Raw genomic sequence first — 18303 nt, 5'->3', positions numbered from 1 at the left:
CTAGTGTAAATCAGAAACATTTCAGTAAAATACCAATAATTCAATTATTTACTATAATAAATCAGCATTTATTTATTTATTAATTACTATATAAATATATGAAATATACATATGTAATAGCAAACCTATAAAGTAATATTACAATTTAAAATGTTTTCTAGTTTCATATTTTAAAATGTGTAATTTTAATTTATGTTTATGTTTTAAACACATGTTCTTTTACAAATCAAGATGTGGAAAACAGTTGTGCTGCTTAATGTGTTTGTGGAAACCATGATACATATTTTTTTCAGGATGCTGAACAAGGGGGGGGGGGGCAACAGTTGGCTCACTAAGCATATTGCTGACTATTGAGGCATAGATGTAACACAGTACAGCCAATGATGTAACAAGGTCTTTTTTTATTAGTTAATATGTTTAATTAGTCAGCATTGTACAGTTTAACCCACAGATACCCTAGTGTCAACACAAACATACACAGACTTTACAGTGAATGTGTGTGTGAATGTGTATATACGTGTACTGTATCATTAAATATTTGGATACTGAAATATTGGAAGCATGAGAATTCATTTAAATACAAAGATGTCTGAGTGTATGTATATATCACAAGGTTGAAGAGCTGTCTGAATTGTGATGAATGCTGGTGTGTATGCTTTGGGAGTCATAATGTGGTATGAAGTACACAGGCCAGGCCAAAATCCACACAACAGAAATGCAGTCTAAAACAGCAGCCTGTGTTATGATACCTCATGCCATCACACATCCCTGTAAGGAGCTGACTACAAATATTGAGACAGTTCAGATCTATCAAACATTTGACCCATCTGTTATAATTTTCTTCTCTATCCCTCCCTTCTCTCTTCACAGCATCAGCTAGATAACTCCATCTGTAAACAGATGCAGAATGTCAAAAATAAATATTTTTGAGTCTACAAACCCAAATTTCAAAAAGAGAAGTTTCATTCAGGCCATGCGAGATTCATACCTCTCACCAGTCATAGCGTGGGCGGGAGTGAGGAGGATGGTGGCGTGGTGACTCGTGGTGAGGCGAGGGAGAGGAGGAGGAGCTTGGAGGCGCTGTCAGGGCCAGCTGCTGTCCTACCCCTGCACTCCGCTCACGCCCATAATCTAAACTACGGGCATTAGGGGGGCGGTACCGGCCCACCTCTCTCCTCCACTCTTCATCAAAGGCAGCTGCCTCACCTGAAAGAGTGATTTTTACAACAGTGAATAGGAGAATTACTTCCCAAAATCAGGGACAAAATGTAAGCAGGGGAAAAAGGCAAAGAGGGATTGAACTAACTCTCTTCCAGATTGAAGAAGTCTTGTCTCTCTTCACGGTCTCCTGTGAGACGGTTCCTTGAGCGTTCCATCACGTGACCTCTTTCACCAATGTGATGCCCGATAGCCATTCGCTCCAGCCCACTCTGACTGTCCCTCATCGTTTGACGTGTCTCTCTGATCTAAACAAAAAGACACATACAGAATTTTTAAATGAATTAGGGGTGATTCAACAGTTTTGACACTTTGATGTGTGGTATTTCAATGAAAAAAATCTCTTGGTAACAAAGCATTGGCAATCCAGTTGAATTAGTCCATCACTGTTAGTCTTAAGTAATTTAATGATTCTGATTACTCTTAAGAATTCCCTCATAGTTCCTCATTTGTTCCATTATGAATTCCAATTCGAGGAATAAATATCTGGACAATTAAATATTTATTTTGCCAAATGCTGGGACCATTGCAATAAAACAAAAAATATTAACACATTTCTTATTTTAATAATAAAGCTCATGTGTATCTGTAACTAAACACTGTCATTTGAACAACCAATTGGAAATTACTTAATGACAGATTTAAGTCTCACAAGCTTTAAGTAGCACTTAATACAGTACCAAATCTTGGTTCAAGGAGTCTGACATGACAAAATTATTGACTTGTGGTTCAGAGGGTCAGATAAGTTAAGAAACTGTTTGTATTTACGTTAAAAGAGTGTTTCACGAGTTCACCCTTACATCTAATTTGGCTATAGTGGAAAGAACAGGAGATGCATCATCTATCATTTTTTAATGTCTATGGTTTTGCCTGTTCATATACATGACAACTGCGTTTTGGGGACTGAAAAAGCATATTTTTTAAATCGGGTTTCAAAGTGCAAGTTTTTGAAAATGCCACCATTATCGTCAAAGCGGTGATATTGCTGCTCACAAAATGACTCGCTGCTTTCGTAGTATTGCTTGTTTGTTTACGTCTGTGTGCAAGCTGCTATCACTATGAATGTGGAGTAGCGCAACAGGTGGTGTGGTGATTTTAGTGACAGAACTCCTGCCCGCCACATGCTAATCATCACTTCCCTACAGACTTCCCTACCAACTACTGGCCTGGCATACTTAATATAGCATTTTTGGCTGTTATAGCAGATATGTGTAAACATGAATCATTTTGAAAACATTGTCATGTATACGTGAAACTTTTTAAAAATGCAAAGAAAAAACTTTTTGACTACATCGTTGTCGTGTAAATTTTGCCTCAGTCACGGACACATTCCCCTTCATGTCTATTGCATAATACATTCCGCTGTGTGTCTATGTGTCTCTTACACCCCCAGGGGCAGTGCGAAATTCACTGGTCTGCTGATAGACTTTAGGTGCGCCTGTGTCTATGGAGGAGTATGAGATGACTGTGGAGGAGGAGAAGGTCTGGCAGTTTGGAGAACCAGACATTTGTTCCTACAAAGTAAAGAAAACGAAAGTTATGAAATTGTGATCTAAGATCAATTGACTTAATGTATGCAATTGTAGTCAAACTATAGAGAATTAATTAATTAAGATTATTTTAAAGTGAAATAAACAAGGCAGCTACTTGAAAGTCACAGTTTGCACTTACTCTAGCTAAAAAGCTATTAATGATAATGCACTCTTTACCATTAACAAACGGAAGTCTTGTTCTTATGTACAAACAATGTTTCAATGATCTTGATTTCTGGCTGCTAGGCCACCATGAAACTTACCATGTTCTCCATCATCCCACTCATCATGCTGAACATGTCCATGAAACCTCCACCCTGAGAAAGAGAGAGAAAAAAACAACAACAAAAAAACAGAATTGTCAAAATGCATTGATGTAAAAATTATGACACTGCACAATGTCTGCCACTTATCAAATAAATGGGATCCTTTATACAGATAGGGTATTTTTATTGCCATTAAAGCATAAGATGCTCTGGGGTTCATTTTCAAATCCTCCTGGTGATGATTATTAGATCTGACTACTGATCTATAAAGGAGAACTGGATTGCTCATGATGTCATATATGTGAACCCACCATGACACCATATTGGTATTCCTTACTATTTTCATTTATTCTATTGTATTAATAGGAAATCATATGATTTTAATGAGAAAACATCACCTCACAATTCAGCATTTTTATATCTTAAGTATCCCTGTACATTTTTACAACGCAAAAGTCCTTATGTAAATGGTGTGGAATTTCCCCTGCTTATTAAAATGTAACGTTCATATACATTACAGTAGCGTACAGCCATGGCCAAAAGTTGAGAATGACACAAATATTAATTTTCACAAAGTCTGCTGCCTCAGTTTTTGTAATGGCAATTTGCATGTACTCCAGAATGTTATGAAGACTGACCAGATGAATTGCAATTCATTGCAAAGTCCCTCTTCGTCATTAAAATTAACTTAATCCCAAAAACATTTCCACTGTATTTCAGCCTCGCCACTAAAGGACCAGCTGACATCATGTCAGTGATTTGCTCTTTAACACAGGTGAAAGTGTTGATGAGGACAAGGCTAGATATCACTCTGTCATGCTGATAGAGATAGAATAACAGACGGGAAGCTTTAAAATCATTAAATTGCTTGAAATCATTGTTCTTCCTCTGTTAACTATGTTTACCTCTATGGTTACCTTCAAGGAAAGGTGCAGTTATCACTGCTTTGCACAAAAAGGGATTAACAAGTAAGGATAATGTTGCTAGTAAGATTGCACCTAAAATCAATCATTTATTGAGTCATCAAGAACTTTGAGGGGAGAGGTTCAATCGCTGTGAAAAAGGGTTCAAGGCACCAGCAAGTCCAGCAAGCGGCAGGACCGTCTCCTAAAGTTGATTCAGCTGTGGGATTGGGGCACCACCAATGCAGAGCTTGCTCAGGAATGGCAGCAGGCAGGTGTGATGCATCGGCACACAGTGAGGCCAAGACTTTTGGAGGATGACCTTGTGTCAAGAAGAGCAGCAAAGAACCCACTTCTCTCCAGGAAAAACATTGGGTACAGACTGAAATCCAAAGGAGTGGGCTCACTCACAATTTTGCCTAAGAACACAGCCATGAATAAAGAATGGTACAAAAACTTTCCCAACCATCCAAGGACAGTTTGTTGATGAACAATGCCTTTTCCAGCATGATGGAGAAACCGTGCCATAAGGTAAAAGTGATAACTGTGTGGCGTGGGGAACAAAACATTGTAATATTAGGTCCATGGCCAGGAAACTCCTCAGACCTTAATACCATTGAGAATTTGTGGTCAATCCTCAAGAGGCGAGTGGATAAACAAAAATCCATAAATTCTGACAAGGTCCAAGAATTGATTATGCAAGAATGGGCTGCCATCAGTCACTATGTGCCCCAGAAGTTTATTGACAGCGTTCCAGGGTGAGTTGCAGTGGATTTGAAAGAGAAGGGTCAACACTGCAACACGGTTTATCTTTGCATAAACTTATTGTAATTGTCCATAAAAGCCTTTGACACTTATGAAATTCTTGTAATTATACTTCAGTATACCATAGTAAAATCTGACAAAAAGTTCTAAAAACACTGTAGCAGCAGATTTTGTGAAAATTTATATTTGTGTCACTCAAAACTTCTGGCCAAGGCTGTACTTCAGATGAACATCATTACAAATGACAAAGTGCTCATTTTGAAATCTGAATAAAGATTTATGTTTGTATACACATATACCTTACATCGCCTTGTACAGTTAGTTATTCACAGTTTATGTAATTTTGTTAAAGTGTTTTTGTTCATACAGTAGGCTTACTGCAAATGTTTCAAAATTGATTTTGTTAACAGCATTTCTGCAGGTGATTTAAACGTTGGTTAAATTAATATTTAATTCAACATACATACACAACATTTTACTCCTAATGGTAATGCTAGTAAAATGGCATAGAATTTGCTTGATCTTTAAGAATCTGAAATAGATGTTGCTCAAACATTAAAAATATACACATCATAACTTCTTCAGAGAAATAATGCTGACTACTACATATGGTACGGACTTAAAGACATTAAGCTTTATTTCCAAAATGATGCATGATGAGCTTCGATTTTCAATACAACATACAGCAATATAGTAACAGAGGCTTGTATTGTATTATACATAGTATATTTGAATCAATTTCTAAAACTAAATCGAAATGTATTTTCTTGTTTAAAAAAAATATCTTCGAACGCAATGAGCAATCCAGTCATTATATAGATCAGTGGAATTTACACAAACTTGAGGAGGTCATGTAGCGCAAACACTGCTGCAAAGGGGTGAACAAGGAAGAAGGTCATACCATTCCCATCATGCCAAAGGGGGACAAGGCTCCAGCTTGTGGCTACAAAGGGTGAAATATGAAAACTTTAATCTTCAATACAAGGCTAAAATAAATAATTCATAAATACGTACATACAAGTACAATTGAGACTAAGTGCAGAGATACCAATTCAGCATCAAACTGACAGGTCAACATATTAACAGAGTTTTCACTTAAGGGGAACGTTCACCCAAAAATGATAACTTGATGTTTATCTGCTTACCCCCAGGGCATCCAAGAATTAGGTGAATTTGTTTCTTCAGTAGAACACAAATGGAGATTTGTAAAACAAACTGTTACAGTCTGTTAGTCATATAATGCAAGTGGATGGGAATCATGGCTAAAACATACAATCAAACTAAACTATCGTTTTTAACCTCTAATGCACTGCATTGCCTGAACAGTATGAGCGCCTCCTAAAATCACAGCCTGCACCTGAGGAGTCTTCTTCTTCTTGCTTTATAGAGGATCGCAGACTTATATATATATATATATATATACACTGTTCAGTTTCATGCACAGATCGAATGTATCGTCACGAGCCGCAGGGTTTACTTTTTTTTTTTTGTATGTTTTTTTGTTTGTTTTATTGTATGTTTTAGCTGTGATTCCCATCCACTTCCATTATAAGATTGACAGACTGCAACAGTTAGTTTAAAAATCTCTATTTGTGTTCTACTGTGGAAACAAAGTCACCTACATCTCGGATGCCCCGGGGGTAAGCAGACAAACATCAAATTTTCATTTTTGAGTGAACTATCCCTTTAACCCTCATGTTGTGTTCTGGTCATTTTGACCCAGAGAGGAATTTCATCATTTCATTTACACTTGTGATGTTTCCAGTCAAAAATTACCAGCCTACAAATAATTTATTAGAAATTTCTTGCTATGCTACATTGCTACTAAATTTTGGACTCAATCTTTTAATTAATGTCTTTTCTGTTTGCACAGGTTTTGTGTTTCTTTAAAAAAAAACTGAATTATTAATAGGTCTCATTGAACTATGTTTACATCAGTTTTAGAGTGAACATTGACTAAATTATACACAAATAATGTTTTTTTTTTCAACTGAGATCAATGAGGCCTATGACCAAAAGGTTAAAAAAAATAAAAATAATAACAGTACCTGTGCTAAATGAAGGAACGAAAGGCAATACAAATTCATCCCAGATTTGAAGAGGGATTTACAAGCAGTTTTTAAAAGGTAGGTCATTGACGATGAACATCAAATTAGCTAAAGGACTTAATGAACAAGCATAGAACAAGTTTTAAAAATCTGCAAATCAGGCCCTTTATTTACAGCTCTAATGTGTACCTGCAAACTAGTACGTGGATGCTGGATCTGAGGGGTGAGAGGAAAAGGGTCCATCCCAAAGGACCCAAAGAGACTCCTCATCTGATGCCTGTGCGCAGCGAATGGATCCCTGTCACAACATAACATGCAATTACAGTATACAGTTGTAAAATGTATTTTGAAACTAAATTTAATTTTAAAGCACAAATGGATTATCAGGTTATCCTCAAACACTCACTCAACAATACATGTTTTCATTTTAAAAGTACTAAAACTCACATCATGTATGGGCTGTCATCCACATCATTCAAATAATGAAACATTGTTGTTGTTGTTTTTTCTTTCTTGGTTGGTTAAACTTGCCCCAGTAAATAAACTTCCTCTTCTTTAATCAAAATCCAAAACAACAACAACAGCTCAGAAGCTCTTAATTGGTCAACCAATCATCAAGTTCCTTTTGCCAGATATGCAAAACAGTCTCAACTGGAGAATTATACAATTCGGCCTACCGAATCACAAAACAAACCATCAATTTATCGAGCGAGAAGAATACAACACACTGACATCCTAAAGCAGCTCTGCAGAACATTTATCCCTACGCGAATACTGTCGAAGATTCCAGACAGGTGCTAATCCAAAACAGCCTGCGAGCTATTTCAGATTGTTAGCCTAAATAATAACATGCGCGCGGAAATGATTTGTTTACAACCACAACGGGGTTCGGGGATACAAGTCAATGTGAATTTTGTCCAGCTGGCGAGAGAAACAGCAGCACGACGAGCAGACGGACCGACTGAAATACCCTCCGCAGATGAGCACAGGAAGACAGTATGACAAAGGAAACAAAACCTTGAAGATCCTGGGCGAAAAGCTCGCGCTTCTAAGCGATTCACGCGTTGCTTTCGAAATGCACTACATCAGAGTCGTTGCAGTATCACACGCTAGCATTAAAAAAATAAACTCCAGTCAGGAAGAGACGCTTTTGATAGGAATATTATGCGCACTTAGTAAAACAGGCACAAAAGCCAAACGTCAACAGAAATGAGAGGCGGGAGGGGGAGGAAGAGGAGGGGAAGAGCGCAGCGCACATTCCGGTGATGAAAGATAAAAGTTTAGAATAGCAAAGATGCCTTTATATTTTGGTGACCGTTTGGTCATTTGACGCTTGTCTTTTTGATTTTACGAGCATTATTAATATGATGCTTAGGCATAAACTCATTTCAGTTTTTTTTATGTGAGGACATAACGAGATTAATGCTTATTAATTTAATTTGCTTATTTATTTTATTAATATTATTTGGACTTTCCTTTTTTTCGTTTCTGTATCTTCTCTGTGTGTGCACGTATTGATGGTTTTGCAATATGCCTATTGTGTGCAAAATATATACATATGTATGTGTGTGTGTGTGTGTGTGTGTGTGTGTGTGTATATATATATATATATATATATATATATATATATATATATATATATATACAGTCATGGCCAAAAATTTGGACACCCTTTGTAAATGTGATCAAAGAAGGCTGTTAAAATTAATCTGCATTGTTAATCCCTTTGATCTTTTATTTAAAAAATTCACAAAAATCTAACCTTTCATTGGATAATAAGAAATAAAAATAGGGGGAATATCATTATAAAATAAGTGTTTTTCTCATACACATTGGCCACAATTAAGGACACCCCTAGAAATTATATAGAATTATATAGAAATTAAGTATTCCCATTCATATTCGCAATTTTGCGTACTCCAGGGTGATTATGAACACGAAATTATCCAGCCATTGCTTCCTGTTTCACAGAAATATAAATAGGGGGAAAAACAAAGCCCAAATGCCCTTAATCATCCATCACAATGAGAAAAACCAAAGAATATATTTCTGATCTGCAGCAAAAGGTAATTGAGCTTCACAGATTATTGAAGTGGCTTTAAGAAAAGAACTAGAGCAGTGAAATTTATATTTCCACAATCAGGGCAATAATTAAGAATTTCCAATCAACAGAAAATGTTATGAAACTGCCTGGAAGAGGATGTGTGTCTATATCGCCCTAATGCACTGTTGAAAGGACTCTCAAAAGACCACAGCTGGAGAACTGCAAAAAATAGTTGAGTCTTGGGGTCAGAAAACCTTTTAAAAAATTGTCAAACACCACCTACATCAATACATGTCGTTTAAGAGGGTTTCAAGAAAAATTCTCCTATAGCTCATCCAAAAACCAACTCCAGCATATTCATTTATCAGACAAGACTGGAACCTCAAATGGGACTGGCTTCTATGGTCAGATGAAACAAACAAAAAAGAGCTTTTTAGCAGCAATCACTCAAGATGGGTTTGGTGAAAACAGGGATAAAAATTACACCATGTGTACAATTAAATATCCTGCTGTATTTTTGATGTTGTGGGCCTATATTTCTGCTGGAGGTCCTGGACATCTTGATGCATGGCTTCTTTGATTCTATCAAATACCAACAGATAAAAAAAATCAAAACATGACTGACTCTGTTAGAAATCTTATAATGGACCATGTTTGGATCATCGAACCATACAATAATCCAAAGACAAACCTCAAAAACAACACAAAAATGGGTCACTGGGCACAAAACCAAGCTTCTGCTATAGCCATTCCAGTCCTCTGACCTGAACCCTAAAGAAAATGAGAGGAGTGAACTGAAGAGGAGAAGCACCAACATGGAGCTGGAAATCTAAATGGTCTGAGGTGATTCTGGATGAAGGAATGGTCTCTGATCCCTTGTCAAGTGTTCTCTAACCTCATCAGGTTTTATACTGTAGGAGAAAATGTAGAACTTTTAAACTGGCAAATGGAGGTTTAAAAAATAAATCAATAAAGGTTGTCTTTAATTGTGGCCAATGTGTATTAGAGAAAAACATTTATTTCCTAATGATATTTCCCCCCATTTTAAAATATTATTATCAAATGTAAGGTTAGATTTTTGTGATTTTTTTAAAATAAAAGATCAAAAGGATTAACAACACAGATTAATTTTCACAGCCTTCTTTGATCACATTTACCAAGGGTGTCCATATGTTTGGGCATGACTGTGTGTATGTATGTATGTATGTATGTATGTATGTATATATATATATATATATATATATATATATATATATAATGCACAGACACATGCAATTTATTTATGGTGTGGTGCAAGCACATGCAAAATCAAGTATACTTTACCAAGGCCTACCAAACCACTCGAAGAGTGTGTTTCTGTAATGTAGATATTTTACGCTGATTAATAAATTTTAGACAGAAAAATAATTAACCGAAAAATAATAGAGCTGATTTCTTGTCCTTTTGTTGCATCGCTAGATGGCAATGCGCAGGACACGAGCAGAGAATCTCTCATCGATAAAAGTAACGTTCCCAAATTCAGTCACGAATTATATATATATATATATATATATATTACTTTGTATGTAAAGTAAAATGTGAAATAGACGCATTTTTTAAGCTTTTATTCTTTCCATTCTTCACTGTTTTAGTTTGTGTGTCTTTAGAATATATTCCATCTGGATGTATTCATAAAATATGTTTACAATACAGCCTATTTTCTGTAACCATAGAGAAAAATTGTCACTGGGCCCCTAGCGACCGCTTAGTAGGAACTGCACCCAGTGTTGGGCGCGTGCGCATACTCGGAGTGGGCAGGCTGGACGTCGCAGGAACTACGGCTAGACATTTTTTCGCTTTTATTCACGTCAGATTGATACTCTCAAACCCGGACGTAACCAACGCCTAGTCACCGGTGAGGAACGGTAAGTCATTTTCAGTTTTTAACATTATTTTGTTTGGCTTTTAACCTGTCAAACGGTCGTTAATCGGTACACGTTTTAGGTCAGACTTAACCGTTGTGTAACTTTGATTTAGGATGTGGATGTTTTGTGGCCCTCTCAGCAGTGCTAGCGCGTTAGCTTAGCCTCGCAGCATCCTGTCGCCTTCGTTAAACAAAATTTGATTTATTTCACCGCCGACAAATCTCGTAAAGGTTTATTTAGTTTTCTGTAATCACCACAAACTACAAATTTCTTCGCCATTTAGAATAGTATTCAGTTAAGTAACGTTATATTTATCAGGCGGAGTGTTCAAATGTGTGTTTTTTTTTGGTGGAGAACGAGAACAGAATAAACATTCTAATTTAAATGTCTGACTTGTAGTATGAATAAAATACGTTTCTTGTCATGTTTAGAAAAACCGGCTTTAAATAAACGACAAACAGGCTCTTTCGTGTTTTACTTTTAAGGTAACGTCACCCGATATTCCTAATGTTTATCGTCCCTAATTTGACTACAAATGTAGTAATTACTAAGGATGAACACTTTAATTAAGGACTAACTTCAAAATAAAATAATTCACTAACGGTGTAATGTAACTTAAATCCAGGCAGTATTGTTAGTGCGAGTACGACAAAGTCGAATCTTCTTCTCAAGCAACGTTAATATGCGGAAGCAAATAAGACAGGACATATTCTTGTATATGCAAAAAAAAAAAAAAAAACATTCTTGTATATGTATTTTTCTATGCCTGCGTTTGTACCTGAAATCAAATCACATCACTTTATTGGCAAAACAAATGATTCCTGAATGGTTTGCTCAAAGGTTATTTCTGTAATAACCATTGCCAGTAATAACGTGATTTTCAATCTCTTTTTCTCTCGCCATATAGATGCAAACCATAAAGTGTGTGGTGGTTGGAGATGGAGCTGTTGGAAAGACCTGCCTCCTCATCTCATACACAACCAACAAATTCCCTTCTGAATATGTTCCCACGGTAAGTGAGTAACGGGTGGTGGGCTCTGGGTCAGAGATTTGGTGGGTGGGAGGGGGTACAGTGATCCAATGATTATCAATAACGGTGCTAGCTATTATGAGTGTTGAGTGCTTTGTGCTGTTTAAGACTAGGAACTCTAATGCATGCGAGTATTTCACAGGATATTTGATTAGATTGATTAGAATCATTATTAGTATTGTATATTTTGTGTTGTCTGAATTAAAAGTACATTATGTGTGAATGAGGTGCATTTGTGGTTGTTTGCAGGTTTTTGATAACTATGCTGTCACAGTAATGATTGGAGGTGAACCGTATACACTGGGTCTTTTTGACACAGCAGGTAATGCATTCTGGGACTTTCATTACCATTGACATAAATTTGATTCTTCACACTGTCATTCTTCTTAAGTAATTATTAATATTTTTTGGTTGGCCAGTATAATCAGTATTTAGTATATTGAATATTCATTACCATAATATTATTATAATGTCAACATGATGCCAACAGACGTGAGACAATAGCCGTCACTATTGAAAAACTGGAAAAATGTGGCTGAACTAATGGGAAGACAAGTGTCAGGCGTTCTATGCATCCATTCATACAGTGTCCAGATCTGCTGACTCGTTCTCTATTCACTATTTAGTGAATATCACATAGTTCGGTATATAAGGAGAAGTGAGAGAAAATGTGTGTTCTGATACTGCTTTAGACAATACTATGCATATTTTGGCATTACATGCGTACCATGCCCTGAAAACGCTAAAAACAATCTTGTATCTGACCTGCTTGTTCAGATTGAAACTCGTTAAAAAAATTGCATGTTGACTTACTATATACATACTGATACTAAAATAGCAGTTTATAAGTGGTATGATAGGGTGAAAATCACACCTCAACTACACACAATAGCTACAAACACTAGCGTTTAAAAGTTTGGGGTTAGCAAGTTTTATTTTCTGTAAAGAAATAAATATTTGTATTCAGTAAGCTAGCATGTTTCAAGTAAATGTTGTTATATTTTTAAATGGTAATAATTCACAATATTACTGTAATTGCTGTATTTTTGATCAAATAAATGCAACCTTGGTCAGCATAAAGAGACGACTTTTCAAAAGCATTTAAATATTTTATCGTCAACAAACTTTTAAACAGTGTACATTAATTTAGAATTATCTCTAGCTTTTTTAAGTTCGATTGGATTTCTTTATCTGTTGTGTTCATCTCAAATGATTCTCAGAGCTGAAGAGAGGTGGTAATGAACTGCGTCTGTTCTTGTTTTTTCAGGTCAGGAAGACTACGACAGACTCCGGCCACTCAGCTATCCGCAGACAGACGTCTTCCTTGTTTGCTTCTCTGTTGTTTCTCCTTCCTCCTTTGAGAATGTGAAAGAGAAGGTAGGTGTTCATCAAATGCTTTCAGTTTTTTTTTTTTTTTTTTTGGCTGGTCTCACTGTTTGGGACGTCAGAACATGAAAGATGAACTTTCTCTGATAGGATTATTGACAGTATTGATGGTATACTAAACTGTCACAATTTCACAATAAAGTTTCAGTTCCATATTTGTGGCATGGTTTATGTATAGATACATTAGTGTTGATACTTGTTTTATGTTTCAGTAGGTTACAGTCAGGTTTTAGTTTGATGACACTGATGTCTCCTGTTGTTTAGTGTCATTAAAGCTTTTTTTAGCAGTACCTGATTTTCCTGCTGGACTTGGAGATTGAAACTCAAGTGAATGGACCAGGGATTATTTAAATTGATCACTTATCAGGTTTCTGGAGAAATGGTTTATTTTTGTAATATTCTTTCAGATTAATATTTGTCAGTGGTTTTCTCTTCAGATTTCTAAATAAATGTGTAAATTAAGATTATTACATAGCTGTATTTATTATGAAATTATCATTGAATTGCAGTATTCTGTGATCAAATATTTTTTATAGAATCACTATTTAAGTCTATTTCAGGCACCAATTTCCTGTAAAGTGGTGCTGGTTTCATGTTTCCCGTATCATTTCACACTCACAGTCTTGTAAAAGGGGTTGTTGATTGCCATTTCACTTTTTAATGTTAGTTAGTTTGTAATGTTGTTTGATCATAAACAATATCTGCAAAGTTGCAGTTTGCAAACATTATTTTGAGTAATTTATGAGCTTTATTATTGTTATTTCTATTATACACTAGGGCTGTGTACCACCAGCAAAGTAATGAGACATATCACAATACAGAACTGCACTAAATTTCACCTCAGCGGAATTTAGTAAAACAGCTGTTTATTAAACACTACATACTATAGTGCCATTCTAACTATTGGCAGAGCAGGAAGTTGACCTCTGCATTATGAAGGGCCTCCATAACTGTACCACAGTACAATTAATATAGTTAATGGCATATGTTTTAATGTTTACATTGGGCAATCCCCACCAGATACAATATTATGATTGTTTACGTCTCGTTTTTGAGCCAATAAATAATAATGTATTCTTTCTAATGAATGTATATTGTGAAGAACACATACTAATATATTTTTAAAAATCACATTAACATTGTTGGTAGGTTATCATTGCACAAATGAACACACTTTTTACATAAAAAAAAATACAAATTAGAAGAGTTCTAAACTCCGTGCTGTCTTCACTGTATCTCACAGACACACGCTGTCACTCAAACAGATTACGACATTCAGCAACAAACTTTTTATAATAAAATAGCTTAATCGCCCAAGAGCTTCATTATCTTTCTCAACAAGGAGCTGGTAACATCGTTTCTAAAAGAATTAAAGGAACACTACTATTTTTGAAAATAGTATTATGTTCGTACTCCCCTAAAGTTAAACAGTTGTTTAACCATTTTCTAATCCATTCATCCAATCTCCGGGTCTGGCGGTAGCACTTTTACCTTAGATTAGCAGAGATCATTGTTTCTGATTAGGCCATAAGCTTCTCACTCAAAAATGACCAAAGAGTTTCGATATTTTTCATATTTAAAACTTGACTGTTTTGTAGTTACAATGTGTACTAATTGTAAAGTTTCTAGGCTGATATGGCTAGGAACTATACTCTCATTCTGGCGTAATATTCAAGGAACTTTGCTGCCGTACCATGGGTGCAACAGGCTCAGTGATATTACACAGCGCCTGATAATAGTCCCCAGCTAATTTTTGTAGTTGCAGCAATAGCAGAGTTGCTGGGGACTATTTTCAGGCGCTGTGTAATATCACGCGGCAAAACCGTGCTAATTCATAAATACACAGTGCCTCTCTCTCTTGATGAATGGACCTTTCTCACATTCCCAGGTTTCTCAGCAGTGGAAGTCATCCTAGTTGGGTCAGCTTGAAGAGCAGTGAATAGAAGATTACCAGAAATATATATTTTTGCATAACATTTGCTCAAATAGCAAAATGAAAAACTCCATGATAGTGTTTTCATGACTTTCAATAAAAGGGGATTTTTTTTTCTAATTTGATCAAAAGATACAAAGAATAGTGTCATAAATGTACCTAAATTTGTTTTAAAATAAAAATATGAAAAACAATTTGAGGGTTTACGATGCTGATGACCATTAAATGCTTCATCACAGTCTTGTGAAAAATGACCATTACACTTTTCTAAGAATAGAATATTGAAGTGAAGATTATTAAACTGCAAGCTGTATCGAATAAATTGAACACAGATTAATTATACACACACACAAACATTCAAAAGTTTGGTTTTTGAAATAAGTATTTTATGCTCAACAAGGCTGCATTTATTTAATGTTAAATGGTATTATTTGATGAATAGAAATTTCACAAAACATTTATTTTAAATATAAATCTTTTGTAACATTATACATTTTGTCACTTTTAATCATTTGCATCCTTGCAGAATAAACATAAAAGAAATACAGAACTTGTACTTTAGTGTGTGTGTGTGTGTATATGTTAGTATATATATATAATATAATATTGGGTCCGTGGATAAACTCTTAAAGGGAGTGCAGTCCAATATTTCTGCTGCTGTCTGTCAAGTTAATCAAAGAACAGAAGAAAAAGAAAAATTGATTGAATACCTTTTATAACTTTAAGGCACTAATTTGTATTTAATTTTTACAATGAAGAATACAGAAATTTAATTTGATAAAAATTTACATTTGATTACTTTAGTTTCTGTAGTATTTCTTACGTGAATAATAACGTAACCTGACAAACTTAGTTTCTTAGCTCTCTTTTTTCTATTGCATCTATTTATGTTGTTTGGAATTTTTTTTTTTTTTTTTTTTATGCAAATTATGCTGTCAGTTATAGCTCTTAGAAAAATATTGGAATCAGCTAAAATCACACTGACAAAACAAAATTGGAATCGGCCAAGAAAATTGCAATTGGTGCATCTCTAATATATATATATATGTTATATGTATATAAGTTTGTTTGGTTGTTTGTTCTGATGTGCTAGGAGTAGCTTTCTAGGCCCTGTCTTACCACTCCTATTTCTCCTCTCTCTCTCTCTTTAAGTGGGTACCAGAAATCTCTCACCACTGTCCACGCACTCCATTCCTTCTGGTGGGTACTCAGGTTGACCTGAGGGATGACAGTAACACTGTGGAAAAACTTGCCAAAAACAAGCAGCGCCCCATATCGCCTGAGAGTGGGGAGAAGCTGGCCAAAGACCTCAGAGCTGTCAAATTTGTGGAGTGCTCAGCTCTCACACAGGTTAAAAGAACAGCCGCACACACCCGTGATGACATAAAAGCTGTACACACTTGTCACCCAAATAACCCACTGCAAATGACATTTTACGATCTCTTTCTTACAGAGAGGCCTGAAGAATGTATTCGACGAGGCGATACTCGCTGCCCTTGAACCTCCAGAGACCAAACCCAAGAAGCGCTGCATCCTTTTGTAGGAACACAAGCAAGAAAGAAACATTCTGGTGGGGTTTTTTTTTGTTTTGTTTTTTGGTAGGGCTTGGGATTGGAGTGGAGAGAGATAATTGGGAACAATTATGGGAAAAAAACAGCAATACTGGAGGATTTGGCAACATAAATGGTATTGCAAACAAATAAATGAACACTGTGCCTTTCTAAATGTTTCTAGCACAACAGAAGAAATTAGAGAACCCTGGAAGCAGTAACACCCCCTACAAACCGAGGATAATGATAAAGAAAATAAGATATAGGCGCACTTTATGCATGTGATGTCTTACAGAGCAGCATATAGATCCAATTTAATGCTTTAAGTGTCAGTTACATGAAATCAATCCCTAAAAAGTGTGACAGTGGCACAAATACATGAGATTAAATGCTTCAGGTTTCTGATTGGCATCAGAAATGATTTTTTGAAATGCTTTCGCTGGACAAACGCCAGGTTTTTCTCTGACACATGCTTTGCTGTAAGCCGCACAAGAATGGTTAGCACACAATGTCTAGAAACAGCAAATTTCATAAAGTGTAAAGCCGAACATGCTGACTGCTCCGATGAGTACTTCTGCAGGGCTCAGCAGTTTGCTCTGTAACCTGTGGACAGTGTGTGTGCAGAAGCTGATTTCAGCTTTCTTGAATCTTCTCAAAATTGCAATGGGCACAAAAGCGATTCTTAACAAATTAGCCTTTTAGTGTTGTTCTGGGTTTCTGTTTTGTTGCGTTTTTGCAATTTTATTTAGATGCTTTATTCGACAACTGTAGGCAGGTTCAGTGCTATTTGTGATTATTAATATGTACTGGACTGGATCTGGCACAAAAGCAAGCTAACGTGATTGGTTTGGGCATATAATTAGCTCTAATCACTGAAAGTGGCATTGAAACAGAACATATCCAAAATAAACAATAACAGTTTTAGATATTTTCAAAGTTTTAAAGTTGGATCAGAGTGTTATGGTCATAGAAACACTCTATGGCCACATCCCCTCCTGAGTGACCTGTGTTATATGGTTCTATAAGAGAGTTTTGGACTTGCGTGGGAGCCAATGGATTTCAGTTCACAAGCATTTGTTTTCTTTCCTTTATGAGCCAGACAGTTCTTTTCTTCTGTGGTTCATGCTCCTAGAATCAAGGCAGTGCCTTCTGCTGGCCGTTTAGAAAACTGTTTTTGTCTTCTTTTTTTTTTTTTTTGACTTTGAGCATGATGTATTAAATGTGTTACTGTTATTCTCTTGGGTGAATGAATTTAGTGGTGTCATTTTGAAACTTGAGCTTGTTTTTTTTTTTCTTAAATGACTATTTTATTATTATTATTTTATTATTGTTATTTTTTGCTAGAGTACCATTTGATTGTGATTTTAATAATAAAATAACAATTTGAAATGTAATATTTTGGATAACCGATCTTAACAGTCGTGTGAGTATAAAGGATGAGTATAACCGATGATGATGGTTTGAAACGTGGCCTTTTCATAGTAAAGTTCTCCAGGGCTTGGAAACTCACTATATTTGTAATAAAAATGGTGCGACTGACACACAGCTGTATTTCTATCCTGTTTTTAGATAATTACGGGATTGTTTAGTGTTTGCCACACATAATACTATTCAAAAGTTTGGGGTCACTAAGATTATTATTTTTTATTTTTTAAAGAGACTTAATACTTTTATTCAGGAAGGGTACATAAATTGATCAAAAGTGACAGTAAAGGCATTTTTTAA

General features: G+C 35.7%; 2 protein-coding genes across 3 annotated transcripts; one reads left to right on the top strand and one right to left on the bottom strand.

Moving 5' to 3' along the window:
* Positions 1 to 381: 381 nt before the first annotated feature.
* LOC113099585 (myeloid leukemia factor 2-like) lies at positions 382 to 7923 on the bottom strand. 2 transcript variants are annotated; one of them, XM_026264445.1, is made up of 8 exons: positions 7179 to 7923; positions 6921 to 7029; positions 5585 to 5626; positions 3014 to 3067; positions 2604 to 2732; positions 1307 to 1466; positions 996 to 1206; positions 382 to 890 (listed from the first exon to the last, which is right to left on the bottom strand). In XM_026264445.1, coding segments are annotated over exons 1-8 (750 nt in total). In that variant the 5' UTR covers positions 7223 to 7923; the 3' UTR covers positions 382 to 889. The 2 variants fall into 2 exon arrangements, with proteins under 2 accessions (XP_026120230.1, XP_026120229.1); XM_026264444.1 differs by having other exon boundaries at positions 989 to 1206; positions 7179 to 7922.
* Positions 7924 to 10559: 2636 nt separating this feature from the next.
* LOC113099586 (cell division control protein 42 homolog) lies at positions 10560 to 17516 on the top strand. The gene is made up of 6 exons (XM_026264446.1): positions 10560 to 10679; positions 11587 to 11691; positions 11959 to 12031; positions 12977 to 13086; positions 16181 to 16378; positions 16482 to 17516. The coding sequence occupies exons 2-6, from the start codon at positions 11587 to 11589 to the stop codon at positions 16569 to 16571; spliced, it is 576 nt and encodes a 191-aa protein (XP_026120231.1). The 5' UTR covers positions 10560 to 10679; the 3' UTR covers positions 16572 to 17516.
* Positions 17517 to 18303: the final 787 nt, after the last annotated feature.

This window comes from Carassius auratus, unplaced genomic scaffold, assembly GCF_003368295.1.
Source record: "Carassius auratus strain Wakin unplaced genomic scaffold, ASM336829v1 scaf_tig00216980, whole genome shotgun sequence".
Lineage (NCBI taxonomy): Eukaryota > Metazoa > Chordata > Actinopteri > Cypriniformes > Cyprinidae > Carassius > Carassius auratus.
The sequence above is the reverse complement of the archived record's forward strand: the minus strand, read 5'-3'. Positions and strand labels throughout refer to the sequence as shown.

Coding starts and splice junctions, on each gene's coding strand:
- LOC113099585 (XM_026264444.1), bottom strand. CDS start 7,222: ATGTTTCATTATTTGAATGATGTGGATGACAGCCCATACATGAT. Junction 7,030..7,178: donor GATGACAGCCCATACATGAT/GTGAGTTTTAGT, acceptor ATGTTGTGACAG/GGATCCATTCGCTGCGCACA. Junction 1,207..1,306: donor CTTCTTCAATCTGGAAGAGA/GTTAGTTCAATC, acceptor TCACTCTTTCAG/GTGAGGCAGCTGCCTTTGAT.
- LOC113099586 (XM_026264446.1), top strand. CDS start 11,587: ATGCAAACCATAAAGTGTGTGGTGGTTGGAGATGGAGCTGTTGGAAAG. Junction 13,087..16,180: donor TTGAGAATGTGAAAGAGAAG/GTAGGTGTTCAT, acceptor TCTCTCTTTAAG/TGGGTACCAGAAATCTCTCA. Junction 16,379..16,481: donor AGTGCTCAGCTCTCACACAG/GTTAAAAGAACA, acceptor TCTTTCTTACAG/AGAGGCCTGAAGAATGTATT.